Source organism: Neolamprologus brichardi, chromosome 12 (genome assembly GCF_056152115.1).
Source record: "Neolamprologus brichardi isolate AB-2024 chromosome 12, ASM5615211v1, whole genome shotgun sequence".
Lineage (NCBI taxonomy): Eukaryota > Metazoa > Chordata > Actinopteri > Cichliformes > Cichlidae > Neolamprologus > Neolamprologus brichardi.
Window position 1 is genome coordinate 4,126,650 of NC_142115.1, and position 20,508 is coordinate 4,147,157.

Genomic DNA, 20,508 nt, shown 5'->3' on the forward strand with positions numbered 1-20,508 from the left:
TATAACATCAGCAATAACTGCTGCTTCTTTACTGATGAACAGTTTAAACACACCCAACAACATGGAAACACGGAAAACAAATGATCAATAACCCATTTTAATAGCAGAAGTCTGTATGCCAACTTCAGCAATATAAAGGAATATCTAAATGAGTTGACAAATCCATTTGGAATTATTGCCATTTCTGAAACATGGATCAATGCTGAGAAAGGACTGGACTTTGGACTGGAGAGAATTTAGTAAATAGAAGGAACAAAAGCGGAGGAAGAGTAGCTGTGTATGTGGATAAAAACCTAAATTACAAGGTGGTGGAAAGTATGACAACTGCGATTGATAATTTATTAGTATGCATAACAATTGAAATTTATAAGGAAAAAGAGAAAAATGTAATAATTATCTGTATATATCTATATCTATATATAACACCTGGCTCTAGTATTCAAGTATTTAATGACTTCATGGAAGAAATATTCTCTAAAACAAATCAAAAAGTTATGTTTATCTGTGGTGATTTTAATATTGACCTGTTGAATCCAAAAAAAAGCATAAAATGACCGACGAATTTCTAAACACTATGTACAGTTTGAGTTTACATCCTAAAATAACCAGGCCTAGCAGAATTACACCACATCGTGCCACCTTACTCGACAATATTTTCACTAACAATATGGAAAACAACATTGTGAGCGGATTATTAATTAATGACATCAGTGATCACCTACCAGTTTTTGCAGTTTATGACACTAATTATAAGAGAAATCAGCATGAAGAACAACTGAGATACAGATGTGTAAGGACAGAAGAAACTATGAATGCACTTAAGAATGATCTTTTAAATCAGGACTGGGTCGATGTGTACAAAGAAACTGATATTGATATTGCATATGGCATATTTTTAAGAATATTCATGGAATTGTACAATAAAAACTGTCCAACAATAAAATACAACAGAAAGCACAAATATTCAGATAGACCATGGATCACTAAGGGTTTACAAAATGCATGTAAAAAGAAAAATACACTCTATAGGGATTTCCTAAAACAACGAACAAAAGATGCTGAAAATAAATATAAACAAAAAACAAAAATAAGTTGACCAATATTATGCGTGTATGTAGAAAGGAGTATTATAGTAAAATATTGATCAACAATAAACATAATATGAAGGGAATATGGGATGTTTTAAACTGTATCATTAAAAATAATTCTGAACAACAAAATATTTTATTTACAACGGCAATATTATGGGAAACACTGCTGATGTGGTCAACAGCTTTAATCATTATTTTGTAAATATTGGACCAAATCTGGCAGAAGAAATTCCTGAGTCACTGCCATCAGTAGACTGTATGAATGATAGGAACCCTAACTCAATGTTCCTCACAGCAGTGGAGGAAAAATAAATAATTGACACTGTACACATGTGCAAATATAAAACATCTACTGATTATTGTACTGATATTTACATGAAAATCATCAAGAAGGTCATAGAAAGAATTGTAGGACCTCTAACATATATTTGCAACTTATCATTTCAGACGGGAAAAGTTCCAAACAAAATGAAAATAGCTAAAGTTGTGCCGCTGTATAAAACTGGGGATAGACGCCACAAATTACAGGCCTGTTTCTTTACTTCCACAATTCTCCAAAATCCTTGAAAACCTGTTTAATAAACAATTAGACAAATTCTTAGATAAATATAAATTACTCTCTGACAGTCAATATGGATTCAGATCAAAAAGATCAACATCTCTGGCATTAATCGAATCAATTGAGGAGATTACAAATGCTATAGATCAGAAACAGTATGCAGCTGGACTATTTCTGCATCTCAAGAAAGCATTCGACACAATCAATCATGACATATTAATTAATAAACTGGAACGGTACAGGATACGGGGGTCGTACTGCACTGGGTCAAAAATTATTTAAGTGACAGGAAACTATTTGTGAAGCTGGGTGTCCATTCCTCATCATGCTTGGACATTGCTTGTGGTGTTCCACAAGGCTCTGTACTGGGCCCAAAATTATTTATTATTTATATAAATGATATTTGTAAGGCATCTGATATATTAAAATTAGTATTATTTGCAGACGACACAAATATTTTTTGTTCTGAGGGGAATCTAAAGGAGCTGCTGGATAGAAAAATTAAAAATTGGTTTAACAGGAACAAACTATCGCTAAATCTAAGTAAAACTAAAATAGTCTTATTTGGGAATTCCCTTAGAAATGCACAAGTGCAGATTCATATAGATGGTGTGGAAATTAAAAGAGTACTTGAACATAAGTTTCTTGGTGTGGTTTTAGATGATAAATCAAACTGGAAGTCTCATATAAATCATATACATAACAAAATTTCAAGAAGTGTTTCATTTTTGAGTAAAGTAAAACACATTCAAACTGTTTTCTAAAAGGGAACGGGGATACAATTTGAGGGGGGAATTAAATTTAAAACATCCTTGTATCCGTACAACATTAAAAAGTTTTTGCATCTCTGTGTGTGGAGTGAAGCTGTGGAACAGACTAAGTAAAGATATGAAGCAATGTCCGAGCATGGCGCAGTTTAAAAAGCGGTTTAAGGAGATGGTTTTTGCAGGGTACAGGGAGGAGGTAGAGATTTGATAGGATGTTCTTGTCCAATATTTTCATGTGTGTGCGGGTGCACGGGTATCTGTAGGTTGTGTATCCTTTGAGGTGTTACTGGGGTTATTGAAAATGTGTATATGTGTGTATGTGTATATATGTATGTATGGATAGAGAGAATATATATATATATATATATATATATATATATATATATATATATATATATATATATATATATATATGCATATAATAAATAATAAAAACAAGACAAAACAAACAAACACACATAACATACAATATAATTGCAAGGAGGTATTTCTGTAGTCTATTGATTACTAGATAAGGGGTGGGATTAAATAAGCTTATGCTTCTTCCTGCTCCTTTTTGAACATGAAAGTTATTTGTACATGTGGTTGCTCGTTTTCCTTTCGTTTTGCTTTGTTTGTTTGTCTCTTTTTAATTCTATGTTGTTGTACTTTTTCAACATGTTCAAAATAAAGATTCAATCAATCAATCAATCAATCAAACGTCGTAGCAGCTACCTCTGCTTACCACAAACACACTTCTCTGCTACGTTGTGCCTGTCAGTACCCACACAGCGGATATATGCGCGTAATACGTGGTTCTGGGGAATCAGGCGGTTAACTGTCAGAGGAAGTGAGTTACCACGTTTATGCAGAGAAGAAAGCAGCGATGTCTGAATCAACCGAGCACGTTGAGGGAGGAAATATGTCTCCCATTTCCCCCAGCAACGAGGACACTGAGGACGAGGACGTTGGGGGGGCAAATACGACTCCTATGTGTCCCCCCAACGAGGACGCTAAGGACAAGGATGTTGAGAGCGCAAAAACGACTTGTATTTGCCCGCCCAAAGTTTCCTGCAAAGTTGTAGGTGCAGTTTGTCTAATAGGTGTTCTAGCTGTTCTACTAGCTGGTTTTATTGGTAATAGGATGGGTAAAAGTGAGTGTGTGAAGGACACCAGTGCTGATTGCCCTTTCTCAAAAGCTGCTGTGGCCGCAGACTCCGAGAAATGTTCACAGATTGGACGGTGAGTAACATTTTAAACTTCTGACACATATTTGTTTTTCACATAACTGCGTAACCCGCGTCTCATCGTGGAAGTCTGTGGTTATGTCCCCCCCATCTATTTACAAAATAACTACTCCTAACTAAATTTCTACTTCTTTACGAAACCAATATGCCTTTATATAAAAGGCAAAATTCCACATGATTGTGTATAATACAGATCAGTGAAAAATCTTCTTTCCCTACTAAATGATTTATTGGTCAAAAACGGAGAAAAAGCTTTAATGTAGAAACTATGATTCTTACAGATGTGTGTGTATTGTCAACAGAAAGTACGGTATAGAGATTAAAAATATCATGCCACATTTGACCTATGACCTCTTCTTCGAGGTCAATAGATTGATCTGAAGGTCATAATGCTATTTAGAACTATTTAAACGTATGTTTCTTTCTAGTGATGGGAATTCAAACTCTTTTAAGAGAGCTGGTTCTTATGGCTCAACTCACTGAAAAGAGTCCTCTTTGGCTCCCAAGCTGGTTGTCAAATTTTCTTTTTCTGAAAATAACTTATTAACAAAAATAAAGTAAAATCATGTGTAAAAGAAATTAGTATATCAAATGGTTCATGGCTTTACGGCTTATTTTTTTCAACAAGTAACTAAAATAAATTTTAAGGAACAAAACCAAATACCCATCTCTGATTGCATGTTTAATATTTATAAAATGTAAACTATTTACAGTCAAACGATGGACAGTTACACAACAAAATATACCTTAAAATATGCTAATCAAAAATTTTAAAAAAGCATCAAGGTAACAGTTTGTTTAATTTTTCAACCTTTCCAGACGATTTTCTTTGTACCCACTGTTGTTTACTCGTGTGTGTGTGTGTGTGTGTGTGTGTGTGTGTGTGTAATCAGATCCCATCATTAACTTCAAAGACCCAGATCTAAGACCTGTTTTGTTCCCAACTGAAAAATCACTATTGTTACTGACATCGTCTGTGCTGACAACATATAGACAACATAGAGGCATATAGGGAATAATATCAGTACAGTATCAGGGTAAAGCGTGTAATAGACATGCTGGTCCAACATGTGGATATCACACTTTGCCTCTCCTAATTTAAACGCATACTTGTGTTGCAGTAAGCTGCAGTACCAACAGTGATATTTTATTTCAAGCCAACATGAAAAGAAATTTTTAAAGATTTTTTGCTGCAGATTGTGAAGAACAATGAATACCATTCAATCATTTAAACACTGGAATCAAAAGTCTTATTCAAATGATTAGTGGCATATGGGGGCTGTAGCTTAGGTAGTAGAGCGGGTCACCTCTTAACTGGTTGTTGGTTCGATCCCAGTCTGCATATCCTTGGGCGAGATACTAACCCCAGGTTGCTCTCCGATGCATCCATCAGATGTTAGTTAGGTAGCACTGAAAACCTGGGTGAATGAACAAGTTGTATAAAGCCCTTTGCTAGTAGAAAAGCCATTTACCATATTACGAAAACATTTACGTGTAAATGCATATCAGCTAACTAGCATAACCCTTGGTATCAACTTGTTTAAGTCACAATTCTAGTATCAAGTCTTCCCAGTCCCTTAAAGAATATCAGCTTACATTCACCATTTTTCTGATTCTGTCATTTCTTTTTTTAATTACTCAGCTTTTTCTCATGTAGCATTCAATTCAGTTAATTTAAACTTTGTAATCTTCAGTCTTATTTAAGCTTTTTTTGCTACAACTTTTAATATTTTTCTCAGTTTTTTGTTTGAAACAGTATGTAATAATTTACTTCCACTACCAATCTACTTTTATTTGCAAACACAATGCTACTGTCTTTTCTGCATTTTTTGCATACAAATTTTAACTTTCTCACTAATGTATAAGTCTTTGGATCAAAATAAAGTTGGTCCTCCTTATTCACCTAAATTCAGTGTAGGTTCAGTGCAATTACCAAAACCTAACACAGGATTAAATCCTTTCACTTTTAAACTGCTGTTTAAATTGCGTTTCTACTGAAACTGAGCACACAAAGTGCTTAGTTCCATCAGAGAGCTTTGTGGTCAGCTTCATCTGTCCAGCATCAAACCCTATGGAAAAAATCTTGGTGTGATATTTGACATATTTAAGTTAGTGGCTAAATACTGAAATGAGGACTTTTCTTTCTGTGAAAGATGGTGAAATTGGAATTCATGCTCTCATTTCCTCCCACTTGGATGATTGCAACTGACTTTACACTGGTCTCAGTCAGTCCTCTCTGCCCTGTCTCCAGCTTGTCCACAGTCCTGATGCTAGGCTCCTCACAGACACCCAAAAAAGTGGATTTATACAATTTAAGACCCTCCTGTTTGTCTGGAAATGATCACGTTAAATAAAAAAAAAAACTTTTTGTTTATCGAGTGTTTTTTTTTTTTCTTCCATTTTTATAGACAATAATATTTGAACATAAGACAACAAAAGGAGGACCAACCAAACAAAAATAAATCAGGGAGATTAGGCCATTTAGGTATAAGTTTGACATACACAATGTTACAAGTTGAAAATTATGTACAACTTGGATACATATTATTACCAGAGGTAATGTAAAGGAATACCACAAGACTATAGAGTAATTTCTCAGTAAGAAAACGTTTCCATTTCTTCCAGTATTGCTCACATTTTTCTGAGGACAGTCTGAAGGAGAAGGTTAGTCGCTCCATAACGTGAATTTCATGTAGTATTTCTGTCCAGTCCGAAACAGTTGGAGGTTCCTTATTCAACCACTTGTGTGTTATAGCTTTTTGGCTGACCACCTGAAATACCTGTAGCAGGTATCTGTCTTGTTTCTTCAGTCTAATTGGAATGTTGCCTAAGGAAAAGACACGGAAACTCCTCTCAAGATGTAACCCAGTTATGTGCTTGGTTCTTTAGACCACTTCTGTCCAAAAATATGGAAGTGGCCTACTGAAGTTTATCCACATTAGGGCTGCCACAAACGATTATTTTGATAGTCGACTAGTCACCGATTATTTTTGCGATTAGTCGACTAATCGTGACTAGACGACTAATCGTGGCAGCCCTTATCGACATTTCCTGCAACATTTACCATTTTCAGCATTTTTACTTTGGAATTCTTTAATCTTAGGGGTGATTAAAAAACCTCAGAGTTTTGTTTCCAGGTGAACTCTCTCCATGAATCGGAGCTTGAAGTAGTGGCTGTGGTTTTACATATATTAGACCAATCTTCTTCAGATGGATTTATTCCGGCCTCTTTCTCCCATCTGAGTTTAATGTAGGTGGTAGACAGTTTCCTTTCTGTGTGTAGTATTGAGTAGGTCATATAAATTTGTTTTGTCAGTTTCCCTTTACATGCATTTATAAAAATGTAAAAAAAACCAACTGTCTGACATTTGTTAAAAAGGTATCGACACTAGGGATGCACCGATACCACTTTTTTGGAAACGAGTACGAGTACGAGTACTTGCATTTCAGTACTCGCCGATGCCGATGCCGAGTACTTAATAAAAACATGATTTAAATTTACAGGTAACAGCTTTAGTCCTATAATTTAACAAAAAAATAATAATAACAAGGGACTAGTTTGGAATTAAGAACATTTATTTAAAATGAAAAGCATGTTGTATGCAACATATTACAGAATAAATAATTATAAAAAACCAAAATTTAATTTTAAATTTGTCTGTCTGTTTCTCTGTTTAGAAGTCTCACTAGCACAGTCACAGCTGGGATGACATCAGAGGCTAGTGCGTCGTAGCTGCTCACTTTTTTAGTTAGTTCCTCAAAGGGGGCGAGGATGGCAACAGTCGTCTCCATAAGAGCCCATTGGTGAGCGGTGAGGTAGTCGGGGAGTTCGTGCTCGGACATGCCAAGCCCTCGCTTTTGCTCAATGAGGGACTGGAGCATGTAATACGTGCTGTTCCAGCGCGTCTGTACGTCCTGCTGCAGTCTCTTTATTGGCTGGTTGAGCTGTCCCTGGATGTCCTCGAGGCGGGAGTAGGCTAAGGCGGAATGTTTAAAATGCCCAACTATTTTCCGTCCCACTGCTATAGCATCAGCTATGCTCCTCTGTGCTAATAAGCGTGGGTAAATAAGCGTGGGTAAATAAGCGTGGGTAAACTCTTTGTACTCGTTGTCGTGTTTTTGGTGCTTATTAAATTACTTGTGTTAAATGTGCTACCTTTTGAGCCTCCTCTGGACAATTTCGCTGAGCACAATTTGCAGTCCACCTTTGTTTTCGCGTCTTCGTTCACTTTGAAATAGTTCCACACGGCTGACTTGTCTCGCCTCGCCTTCTCCCAGCTCTGAGCTGCAGCTGTGGCTTGGGGGCGGGCACTCGGCGCCTGTGATTAACCCCTTACATGCTGCTCAAACATAGACAGGTCTCAGACCTGGTATCGGTCCTCGGTATCGGGGGACTTTTAAGGAGTACGAGTACTTTAGAAAATGAGGTATCGAGGCCGATACCCGATACCAGTATCGGTATCGGTGCATCCCTAATCGACACCTTATTGAGATGATATTTTTCAGTATGCGGTAATAACAAAGTTGCACCAATATTTAAACCTACTATCAGTTTTTGCGGGGGTGAATTCTGTGTCATATGCTGGCCAGTGTAGTATTCTTGCATCACTTCAAACATTTTGTCTCTAAGTTCCTGGAGCCAGATGCTCAGTGGTACTTTTATGCAGTTGGATACTTTGTTTAAAAGTGAATGCAATAATGGTTTATCCCCGTGAATAGCCCGGAGAGGGACATGAACTTTATCCTGATCTATTTTTTTTCCACCTGGCATCACATGTCGGATCACACCATGCTATCAGGACTCTAAGCTGTGCAGCCTTATCATAATTTTCAAGACATTGGAGCATTGGAGACCCATGTCACCTTCATTTCTAGCTTATTGCAGTGTCTTGGGGTGATTAGGTTAATTTGATTGTGGGACGTGATTGAGATTAAAATTCAGTGAACTGTGCATCCCTAGCACATGCAACAACGAAGACAACACATCGTCGTGTTATTCAGTCATGGCAATTTAATTGTGGGACATTATAATTTTAATAAAGATTAAAATTAAATTAATTGTGCACACATGATAACAATAACACTAAAGTGATAACAATGAACTGTTTCAGGGACATTCTTCAGAAAGGCGGCTCTGCAGTAGATGCTGCCATTGCTGCGCTGCTGTGCACCTCCATCATCAACCCACAGAGTTCGGGGATCGGAGGCGGGCTCATATTCACTGTGATGGACAGCTTCGGTAACAAGACACCCTCGAACCTCTTAGCTCAGCCCTGCTGGGGAATAACATAATAATATGTCATCTTTTCAAAGGTAAAGTGAAAATCATCACCTCCAGAGAGACTGTCCCCAGGAACGTGAACTCTGACCTCCTTAAGTTGTGTCTTAAAACCGGTGAACAAGGTGGGCTGTTTTTCTGCCATAATGCTAATATTTATAATATAATAGTCTAATCTGCTCTTGGACTCACCTTTATGCCACAGCTAATTTATTCTGTACAGGTGACTGCTAATGCACACTGTGAGTCATTCCTCATTAATTAAGAAAGCAAAACAGAGATAATAAAAAAGAAAAAAGAGACCAAGCAAACCACTACAGAGGGTTTGGCTGTCGGCCTTTATTAAAGACAATGAGTCGGTGTCCTATATGACATCTGTCAGAGTAATCTAACATAAACACAATGAAACACATGCTAATTAAAAAGCCAGAGAAATTGAAGTAGTCAGGTCTTTCTCCAAATCATGCACAAGATGTAACACAAAAGTTTTAAAGGGGTAGTCAGTTATCTGTAAAGGTATTTTTTTAAATTCAGCACTTTAGTCTGCAAGACAAACTCAAGAAATGAAGGATCATACCTTTGTTTGATCACCTGAGATAGGGTTCTTGTCATCAAAGAAGCGAATCAAAGAGACAGCATGACTGGTATCTTGTTAAAATGTCACCCTCCTCCTCACCTCAAACCTCATCTACTGAACTAAAGTCAGGACTCTAACACACTAAGGAGTGCATAACCATTATTATTTAATTACTGTAAACAAACTGGACAATCAGCACTTCCAACTCCAGGCAGTCAACAACAAACCAGCTAAACAACAACAGCTGGTTATAAGCTAACATTAAAGCTTTCTTGCCAGAATGCTGTCCCATCTTTCCCATTTTCTGGTCTTCAATTAATGTAAATTGCTCCCCAGGACGAATCTTAACTTTCCTCACAAGTCCATCTTTATCAGTCATTGTTTCTAATTTGGCTAATCTCCACTCGTTCTGTGGCAGATTATCTGCCTGTGGAGGTGAAGCTGGAAATGTTGTGAGATGCTAAAGTGGGGCCAGAGACACAGGCTGCTGTGGATGCACATGTCCCTGTCTCTTATGTTGCTGTCAGCAGAGTACAAATGACCTTCCTGCATTACTCCCTGATCGTCTATAGTGTGTTTACTTTGAAGCGAAGCTGTGGATCCATATGTAGAATCAGCATAGTCTGTTAAGAAGCGTCTTTTGACAGCATTTGAGTATGGGATGGACAGCAATAAGAACTGGGAGTAGTTATTGGAGCAGTTCACTTGTGGCAGATATAAAAAAAAAAGAAAATAGAAATTAGAATATGTGTGAGAAGGATGGATCCAGGAAAGAAAGGGGCTACAGACAACATTTATTTATGGGGCCCAGAGTTCTGTGCTACACTCCTGCACACAGGCTGCATAAACAGTAAGAAAAGTAAATATAAGATATACTAAATGCTTCTTCAAACCAGAAATAGTGTAAATATAGTGAAATAAACTAAAAGTAAGTGTAGGATGCAAAATGTTATTTATATGTATGTTAGTTAGTTTATATGTTAGTTATTTACAAAGCACCAAATTATAACAAATGTCATCTCAGATCATTAAAGGTCAGGACCTTACAGTTTACTCAAAACACGAGCAAATCTATGAGTGACTTTCCAGCACTGACTATCCATTATCTATCTAACCAGATAGCAGATGGATTGGGGTTCCTGGAGAAATTCGAGGTTATGAAGCGGCACACCGGCTTTATGGGAAGTTGCAGTGGGCCGACCTCTTTCAGCCGACCATCAAATTAGCCAGAAAAGGATTCCCTATTCCTTACTACCAAGGTCAACACATCCCACGCATTGGTAACACGTCACTACGGTATGAAATACACCCACAATGTGATTTCAAAAATACGAAGCGCAAACAATGAATGTTTCAGCTTTATTTCACTGTCTTTGTCTTTTAGGGAGTTATATTTAGATAAAAATGGGAACCTGCTTAAGACCGGTGATACTGTGAAATTTGAGAAACTGGCTGACACTTTGGAGATGATCGCAAATGAGGGACCAGATGTGTTTTACAACGGAACAATAGCAAAGAATTTAATCAGTGACATACAGAAAGCAGGTATTATCAGACAGGATTGATCCTGCTCTCTTTTCTGACTGTTTTCTATGTCTGCCAGACACAATGATCTAATTACAAATTAGAAAATTAATTGGTTCTATAAAAATCTGTCATCTCTCACAGGCCACACTGTGATCTGTCTGGATCCATTCAAACTCTTGATTATGAAATGCATTGTGTTCATTTTTGCTCAGCAGAATCATTTGTTTCACTGTTTTTGCTCAGGAGGAAAACTCACACTGGAGGACTTGGCATTATATCAAGCTAATGTGACTGATGCATGGAATATTTCTTTGGGAAAGTACCGGATGTACTTCCCTCCTCCCCCTGCAGGGGGAGCCATACTCAGCCTCATCCTCAACATCATGAAAGGTTCCTGATTGTTGCTTATAGCATGTAGAGTTTGATAAGGATCATTTTCTTATATGAAACAATCTTTACAAATGTGATACACTAAGAAATGATGTTTTAAATAAAAGAAATAACAATTATTTATATTTTCAGGATACAAAATGAATTCAGAACCTAAGACGACTGATGAAAAGATTTTGTTTTATCACCGTTATATTGAAGCTTTAAAATTTGCCAATGGATTAAAGAAACATATCAGAGATCCAAACTTCAGCTCAGATAAAGTAAGTATCTCAAAATCCTACAGATTTGCACCTGCTTTGTTGCATATAGTATGATTCTAAGTGACGAAACGGGTGAAAGGAGCAATACCACATGAGTCTCTGCTCTGCCTGAACCCACTGCTCCACCTCCGCCTGCAGCTCATCCACAAACCACATCCCACCACAGTCGGTTTGTGCACATTGATAATGAGTTGTGGTCTGAAGTGTTGTTTTTTTTTTTTTGTTTGTTTGTTTTGTTTTTTGTAATATCTCTGAGCTTTGCACAGTCGGACTTTGGGTTAATTTGCTGGGGTGAGATTGTGACTTTGTGTTAATGATCAGTTTATCAAGGGCATTTGCATATCACTACTTACCCTCTTCTATAAGCTCTTATAGAAGCACTGAGGATGTATTTATTATTTTACTGCATAGAGTACTCTGAAAAAATGCTTCGTGTCTCAGCTTTTCCCAGTAACTCTGCATTTTTATTCTGAGCAGTGATGTAACTTTTAAAACCTATAAGTATAAATAAATGTTTTAAAAGCAGATAAACCTAAATTACTTCTATATTTGTCTCTAAGTATTTTAGTATGTATTGTTATTAATATTATGATTATTGTTAATTTTGTGTAATTCCAATGCTCTGTATTTCACACAGATGGCAAAGAATTTGACAGAGGATCGCTTTGCCAACCACATACGGAGCTTGATCAGCAGCGACAAGACTCACGATCCCCAGTATTACGGCAAAAACTCGTATCTGGACAGCATCGGCACCACGCATGTATCTGTGCTGGCTGAAGATGGATCTGCTGTGTCTGTCACCAGCAGCATCAACGACGAGTCCGTACCTGCATCATTCTGTTTCACTGTTAGAAACCAGCTGACTTTTCCACAGCAGTGTCACAGGGTTTAGACCTCGTTCATTTAATGTTTATGCTTTACAGATTTGGGTCCAATGTCCTCTCTTCAAGCACTGGAATCATCCTCAACAACCACCTAAATGACTTCTGTGGTAGAGCTGATAACATCTTTCATGGTGAGAGATCAGCAGGATTCCTTCTAAATTTAATATTTATTAACAAATATTCTGGACCTCAGTTCTGATTTGTATAGTACTAATTTGCAATTTTAATTCCTCTTCTAAACTAATGTGTTAAGCGTGGTTAATATAACATATACTTGATAAATATGCATGTTTGTACGTATTAGCATGTCGCAACATAAGAAATTTGAAAGAAAATACAACAACACCTGGGGAAACTGCACACCATGGATTTTTAATCTAATAGTACCAAAAAAAGCACCATTGAGGAAATTAGAGGAGAAAATGTCATTTCATAATTCATTGTGGCGCATCATGTTTTGTTGATCGTGAAAACAATCAACAAAACTGCCAAACTTAAGCACATCAGGTAAATTTGAATTAAAATGGCATTTTTCATTTAATGTCATAGCCTGCTAAAATGTTTTCAATGTTCAAAAACAGGCACAGTTGAGTGAACATCTATAAACACAAATGACATAAGCTCTCTAAATCTGTCATGTCTTCCTCACCTCACTCTTCAGCTGGTCACAGCAGATGCTGCCCCTCTCTGAGCCTGGTGCTGTTGGAGGTTTCTTGCTGTTAAAAGGGAGTTTTTCCTTCCCTCTGTCACCAAGTACTTGCTCACGAGGGGCTCATCTTATTGTTGGGTTTTGTCTCCATTGAAGTGGGTTAACCTTAGAGATGGGCCGATCTGATATTGCGTATCGGTATCGGTCCGATACTGACCTAAATTACTGGATCGGATATCGGAGAGAAATAAAAAATGTAATCCGATCCATTGAATATCACAAAAGCACCTCACAAAACTTGCGACATAGCGTAACCCAGCTTATAACCTTGTAGCACATCGGAGCAGTATGCGTCACGTGATAGAGCGGCTGTAGCGTGCGACACCTGTCGGCAGTCTGGATGAGCATTTGAAGCCTCACTACGTGCTTTCAAACCAGCATTTCATCTCACAGAAAGCTATCCCAGAGAAGTAAAGCAAGTTAACCTTTGAATGTTTGTAAAGCATTCCCACGTTAAGCTTAACAACTGATATATGGAGCGACTGCCTCTCATTCTCTCGCTCTCCTGCTGCTACTTCAATCATGAAACTGATCAGTGATCATCTGATCGGCTTTTCTGCTGCAGGCCGACTCTCTTGTTTGTCTATCGCCCACTTTACGCCAGAAAGAGGAAATGATAATCAGCAGCAGCTGGTTTAAACTTGATAAGCTGTTGTTAGAATGTATTTAATATTAGTTTCTACAACAGGATCCTTTCCTACGTAGCTGACAGCTGGTAACTGTGCAGGGGCGGGTCTAGCAAAGTTTTGCCAGAGGGCCAGGTAGGGCATTAACAGGGAAAGGGGGCACAGAGACATACTTTTCTTTCCTATTCTAATGTCTAGTTAAAAAAATTTATCTGAATCGTACAACCAAAGTTTTCATCTGATGCAAAATGGATAGAAATGTATTATTGTATATAGTAACTATTAAGTCTAATATATACCCTAGTAATAGTAGTGCCTACAGTACTTTTTCCTTTGGGAAGGTACCATCTGTGCAGTCTGCAATTCTGTTGAAGAAAGATGTTGAATCGATTTAATTATTGTAGAAATATAATTGATTCCTGTGCATTTGTTTTACACGTGCATTAAATTAAAGTCGATTAAGCCTCATGAGGTGGAGGGTGATTCCCTGTTATTTTTTTATTTATTTTTGGCAACCCTATTAGTTTGGTTCTTTAATATTTCTGCTAAGTACTTTTTAAAATATCAGAATAGGGAGGATGGTGTAGGTTCATGTTTATTAGATTAATCAGTTTTGCTGAACTACGAAATATTTCGGGTGTAGTGCATTTTTTCTATTCTATTCTGTTATACAGATATAACAGAATAGCTTTAGCTTGATCTTCTCATCATCCAGAGATTCATGGAGACATTTTAAACAGTAGTTTTTCCTGCTATTCAAGGTCTTTGTTGTATTTCTCAGGGGAGCAGCCTCCCTCCAATATGGCCCCATCTGTGCTGAAGTCTCAGTCGACGACACTGGTGATTGGAGGCTCTGGTGCTGAAATGATTCCACCGGCTGTGGCCTCGGTACGTATGCATGGTAAACACACAAAGGTGCTATTACATATTAAATAAAATAAATTGATGCGGACTGATGCCTGTCTTTGCTGTTAAAGCTTGCATCATAGTAACAAGATTCTTCAACCTAATTTATCCTGTAATCATCACATTCTCACCTCATAGATTTATTTTTTCTCTCCAAGGCGCTCATGAACCGCCTTTGGTTTGGAAAGAACCTTAAGGAGGCAATTGATACTCTGGTTGTTCTTGTAGACTCTCAAAGTGAAGTAAAACTTGAATCCAAGCTTGAAAAGGTAATATTTTCAGTTTATTTAAATGACACATTAATAATTTCTACTTCTCTTGTTCCATCTGAGTCTCTCCTCTTTGCCCTGCAGGATGTAGTTGATGGTCTTGAAGCTCTGGGACATAAAGTAGCAAAATTCTACAACACAGTTAACGCTGTGGAAAAGGCGGACAACTGTATCTCTGCATGGTCTGATGAAAGGAAAAAAGGCAAAGCTGCTGGTTACTGAGACCAAAAGTCAGTGATGTCAGTTATACAGCATGGTCTTAAGGTTATGATAGCAGAGCTATAGGCTTTAATTTTTTCGAAATCTCTCAGTCAGAACCTGGTGTATTATGTTTAAGTGGAAACTAGCGAGCTAACTTCCTGTTAACTTCTAGCTCTGTAAAATTTCATAAATTCTGTTTTCATGGATGCCTGGATGTTAAACGTAATAGTTACACCTGGTAGAGCAGAACACTAATCATTTTATTAAAGATTTATTTTTAGATTTAGACAGTTTGTAACTCTCAATGATGTCACAGTGATCCTTTGACTGTGGGACCCAGAAACGGTTAATGACATCAAACTTAAAGACCTGATAACTATTTCAAACTATTTACAGAACACCAATATGAAAGGGTGGTTTTGTTTTTTAAATTTTTGCTCACAAGTGGAGGGTGCTTTTGAGCTTTTTCTACGTTTTTACTGATTCTTCTCGCAGCAAACACAAACAACGATAGTATTCTGGAAAAAACATTAAATATATTTTTTTTTATCATGACTCTAGTTTTACGTGGCCTATCAACACACTTTTAACACAAAAGTGAAGACTCAGGGTTGTCTTGGGTTGTTGCTATGTCATCTTAAATTGGTCATGTGATTGGTTTATCATGGCTATTTTTCCTCAGCAAATCAGCAGCACTTGTGCGATTGTTTCGCCCTGAGGACAGCTTCAACTGTCTGAGTGTTGAAAAATAGTAACGCGTCCGCACCACATTTTCTTGTTAGTAAGGGTAACTGCGTTGTAAAGACTGAATAGTAATTAGATTACTAGTTACTGATAAAAGTACTTTTAACGCCGTTATTCACGTCACTGCTCGTGTGTCTAAAAAAAGTTTGTAATATTGAAAACATAATGTGATGATCAGATTATTTAAATCCCAAATTTAATGCAAAATAGTGCAAAGACAGCATTGTAAACTAGAATGTTTTTGAAAAATTTTAGGGATTTATATAACTGCCTCAGTTTCATACGATCAATATGACCTTTTAAATATTTGTTCATCATGAATCATAGAATATAAAAAAATAAGGACACAGCTTTCGGGTTGAAATGTGAAGCCTGTGACGATGTTTCTTCAACCTGCCTCAGGCCAGCAGGAAGAGACTGACTGCAGAAATGTTTGGTTATATAAAAGATTGTTGGAAACAGAGCTACAGACTTCATGTTCCACTCCACCAGTGAACAATTCATATTTTCAAGTCTCATCAAATTTATGTTTACTTTGTAAATTTTAGCCCACTGAATTGTCCAGAAGGGAGATAAAGTAGGGTCCACTTTATGGTAGCCCTAAGTTATTCATCAATTGATTTGTAGCTTAAACAAATAAACAAAACCAAAAACATTAGGAGTCCTTCTACACAAGTGTAGTTACTGTTACAGGCATGTCAGCATCAACAAAGCTAGATCTCACATACTGTTAGAGCCAAATAGAAAGGTCAGGTTTTTATCTCAATATTCTGAGCCACATTTAAATGCTTTTCAATATTAGTTTTTTTTCTTCAGTTTGCAAATTAAGATTTTTTGCACAGTTCATCCTGTTATTGTTTTGCTGTTATAAAGTGTGGGTAATTCTGCTGATGTGCTCAGGGTTAAAGTTGATCAGAAAAGGAGTTTGAAAAGCAACAGTTTTATTTTTATAGCTGTTTAATGTGTTTTACTGACAGGAATAGATCAAACAGACTTGAACTCAATATGTTTTATTTTCAAACTGCCAGTTTTGTGTACAATAAATTCAATTCTTCAGTGTTTAATGTCTGCCTTGTTTTCATTATTGGATTACATCCAAGCTGCCTTTTGGAAATCATGAATCAGAAACTTTATACAGAAGAGACAGAAGCTTATAGAAAACAATTGCCTTCAAAACACACAGGTCATGTGACTGTGACAAAATCTGAAGTTTTGGTGCACTTCACCTCAGTTTCACCAGGTGGCGTTCCTGCTGCTTCAAGGTACTGCTAGGCACCAGAATTCACATTTTTATCAACCGGAGTGATTTGTAATAAAGATTTGTTTTAGATGCTACCGCTTTAATTTATTAAATGTGCATGTGTAAAAGAAAACAATACCCTCTCTCTGACCTGAATTTAAAGTGTAATCAAATAAATATTATATAGATAAATATTCTACTCGAATAATTACTGGCATACAGATGGGAGAAGGCAAGATACTGCTGGGTGAGCTCATATATGCACTTGTATAAGCAGAGAGAGAGTGGCACACTGAGCTGCAAACTCTTAAAAATATCTCATTAAAAAATTTCTTCCTCACTATAACCGTATATTCACATACTGTGATAAAAAAATAAAGCAGACTGAGCTGAAAACCAACTGTAAACCTGTGTAGTTATTATAGTAAATGTAGTAATGTTACCCAGAGATATATTTGAGGGCTCACTTGTGACCCATCCCATGTCCATCCAAGAGAGGTGGGTTAGTGCAGCTCGGACAAGCCATTGTATCTCTGCCCAGAAAGCCAGTTAGCGGCTATAACTTATAACACAAGTTATAGCAAGGACTGCATGGGACAGAACACTTTAGACAGGCGAGGCTGCTTGTGACATTATCCACCAAATTTCCCCTTGTGGGACAATTAAAGGATTATTCTATTCTATCCACTCTGCCATAGCCTGGTTATAGACTCAGCACCCGAGTGCCTTCATTGTTATGTATGGGTCCAGCCTATTGTCATGCCACAACCGGATCCCCTTCAGTTCCCCCACCAGCCCCGCCTCGGGGCTGAGGACACCATCATCTACCTGCTCAATCGTGTCTACGCCCATCTGGACCAGCTCTCTACCCTCTACAACACAGACTTCAGCCACTGCACAGAGACCTGCCATCTTCAGAAGTTTTCTGATGACTCTGTGTTAGTTGGATACATGGGTGATGAGAGGGAGGCTGTGAGTAAGTCCTTTGTCACATGGTGCAAGCAGAATCCTTTGCAGCTCAATGTGACAAAGACCAAAGAATTGATTGTAGGCGTCCTCAGGAAGTACAAACTGGACTCCAACCTGCTGCTGACCTTCTGCTCGTCCATTGAGAGCCCGCTGACATACTGCATCACAGCATGTTATGACAGTTGCACTAAGGCGGATAGAGGAGTAGTCAAGGCAACACATAAGATGATCTGCGGCCCTTTCCCCTCCCTGATGGACATCTATTCCTTCTGCTGCCTCAACAGAGCAACAAACATCATCAAGGACAGCTCCCACCCTGGTTTTGACCTGTTCAACCTGCTTCCCTCAAGAAAGTGCTACAGGTGCATCAGAACAAAGACTGACAGACTCAAAAATAGTTTCTTCCCAAAAACCTATAACCACCCAGAACTCACACATTCACTGACTACTTCTTTTTGGCTCTAACGGAGGCGGTCACATCTCTCTCCCTCTCCCTCATCTTATCTTTCCTGCTGTGCTTCTTATGTCTAGTTTTGTCTAACTTTAACCCTCAGAGAGTCTCTCAGTCTTGTTCTCTAAAACCTAAAGATGGGCTCTGACTACCCAGACTGTTCTTATTGAACACAGACCATTGATGGACATTTAGATCTGCTGTAAAATTGGATGCAGCTCGATCGCACTAAACCCAAACAACCACCATTTCTCTCATCTAACTACCCAAGTTGCTGCTAGAAGGACCTCAAGGCCGAGGCTGGCTGAAAACAACAAATTCTTCTCCCTTATAACGAGACTGTGTTATGGCTCTCTGCGATACACCCTTCAAGGCCACCAAGGTTTGCTGTAGGACTGTTTACTTCCGCCCAACCGGGTGAAGGGACACTCTCTCAGCTGAACACAGGATACACACACACATGTATACAGACACAGACATACCCTCACCCCCCTCCTCCCTCCAAACGCCTCAGATACTTGCCTCCAGCACAGAGATGCTGCAGGACTGGATGCTGCTGTCTACACCGGAAAACTCTCACCCCATACCCACCCTTGTTGCTTGTGATGTGTTCTCATGGTGTAAAGATTCATGTGCGTTTTGTGCTGAGGAGTTTTTTTGTTTTCTGTTCTCATACTGATCTCCTACTAGAAGCTCAGTCTGAGATAAGTTCTCTTTTTCTCTCCTCCAATTGTGTTAAAATGTACAAAACAGTGATGTCATGTTTTGTGACGAGGACCCAGGCACAGAGAGACTTGATGAATTTAGGAATCTTTGAGAAATTTGCAGACTTGCACAGAGATGGTAAAATTATGATGACTGATAACGGAGACGAAGACAACAGATGACGAGGACAGGGAGGAACAGGGGTTTAAATGCACCAAGGAGACAGTCAGAGAGAACTCGGGACAACTGGAGACATTTAAGGATGCAGGGACTGACAGAGACAGGGAAGAAGTCTCATTGTGACGTGTAAAGTTTATCTTGCCTGGCTGGGCAGCTCTCTGGGTGCTCAGCACCCCCAAAGCTCTAATCCTAGAATCGCCCCTGAACTGACTGTAAAAAGTCAGCACAATGAAAATAAACTACACCTAAACTTGGTTTATATCTGACCCAGATAGACTGCAGGTTATAACTTCTTACCTGAAGCTCATTTCACCTGACAGTTGGACCGGCGGCCGCCTTGGGTCTCTCCGCCTCCCCTTTCCCCCATCCACCTGCTGGCCTCCACCACTTGCTAATTTTACTGAATGTGTGAAAGCTCCACTATAGCCACTACCAAACAATTGAGTTATTTTTACACGTCGGCCAGCATCTGTCCAATCCGCCACCTTTCACTGTTTACACTGTTACGAAAAAAAGACAACAACAACAAAACATCGGCCCATTTAAAACAAAAATTTGCCCGGTGGGCCGATGGCCAGTCCAGCTATGCTTTGAGGTGCATGGGACCAGGGATGGGGCCCCAGAATGAGTCTTGCCCCTGAACACAACCAAAATAAAAACAAACACTAACTGATAGAGGAAAGGAGAGAACAAGGACTAAGGAAGAGAGAGGGAGAGAGAGAAAACAAAAACAATGAGATCTCGCAAAACTAACTCGGGATCTCGCAAAAGTTTTGCGAGATCTCGCAAAACTAACTCGGGATCTCGCAAAACAAACTCGGGATCTCGCAAAACTTTTGCAAGATCTCGCAAAACAAACTCGGGATCTCGCAAAACTTTTGCGAGATCTCGCAAAAGTTTGGAGAGATCCCGAGTTAGTTTTGCGAGATCTCGCAAAAGTCCG

General features: G+C 38.4%; 1 protein-coding gene across 1 annotated transcript; it reads left to right on the forward strand.

Moving 5' to 3' along the window:
• The first annotated feature begins 3,282 nt into the window (after positions 1-3,282).
• Positions 3,283-17,049, forward strand: LOC102792219 (glutathione hydrolase 5 proenzyme-like). The gene is made up of 12 exons (XM_087848914.1): positions 3,283-3,638; positions 8,755-8,882; positions 8,957-9,046; positions 10,617-10,794; positions 10,883-11,043; positions 11,269-11,415; positions 11,548-11,678; positions 12,316-12,500; positions 12,605-12,696; positions 14,682-14,788; positions 14,965-15,075; positions 15,160-17,049. The coding sequence occupies exons 1-12, from the start codon at positions 3,283-3,285 to the stop codon at positions 15,295-15,297; spliced, it is 1,824 nt and encodes a 607-aa protein (XP_087705040.1). The 3' UTR covers positions 15,298-17,049.
• The last annotated feature ends 3,459 nt before the right edge of the window (positions 17,050-20,508 follow it).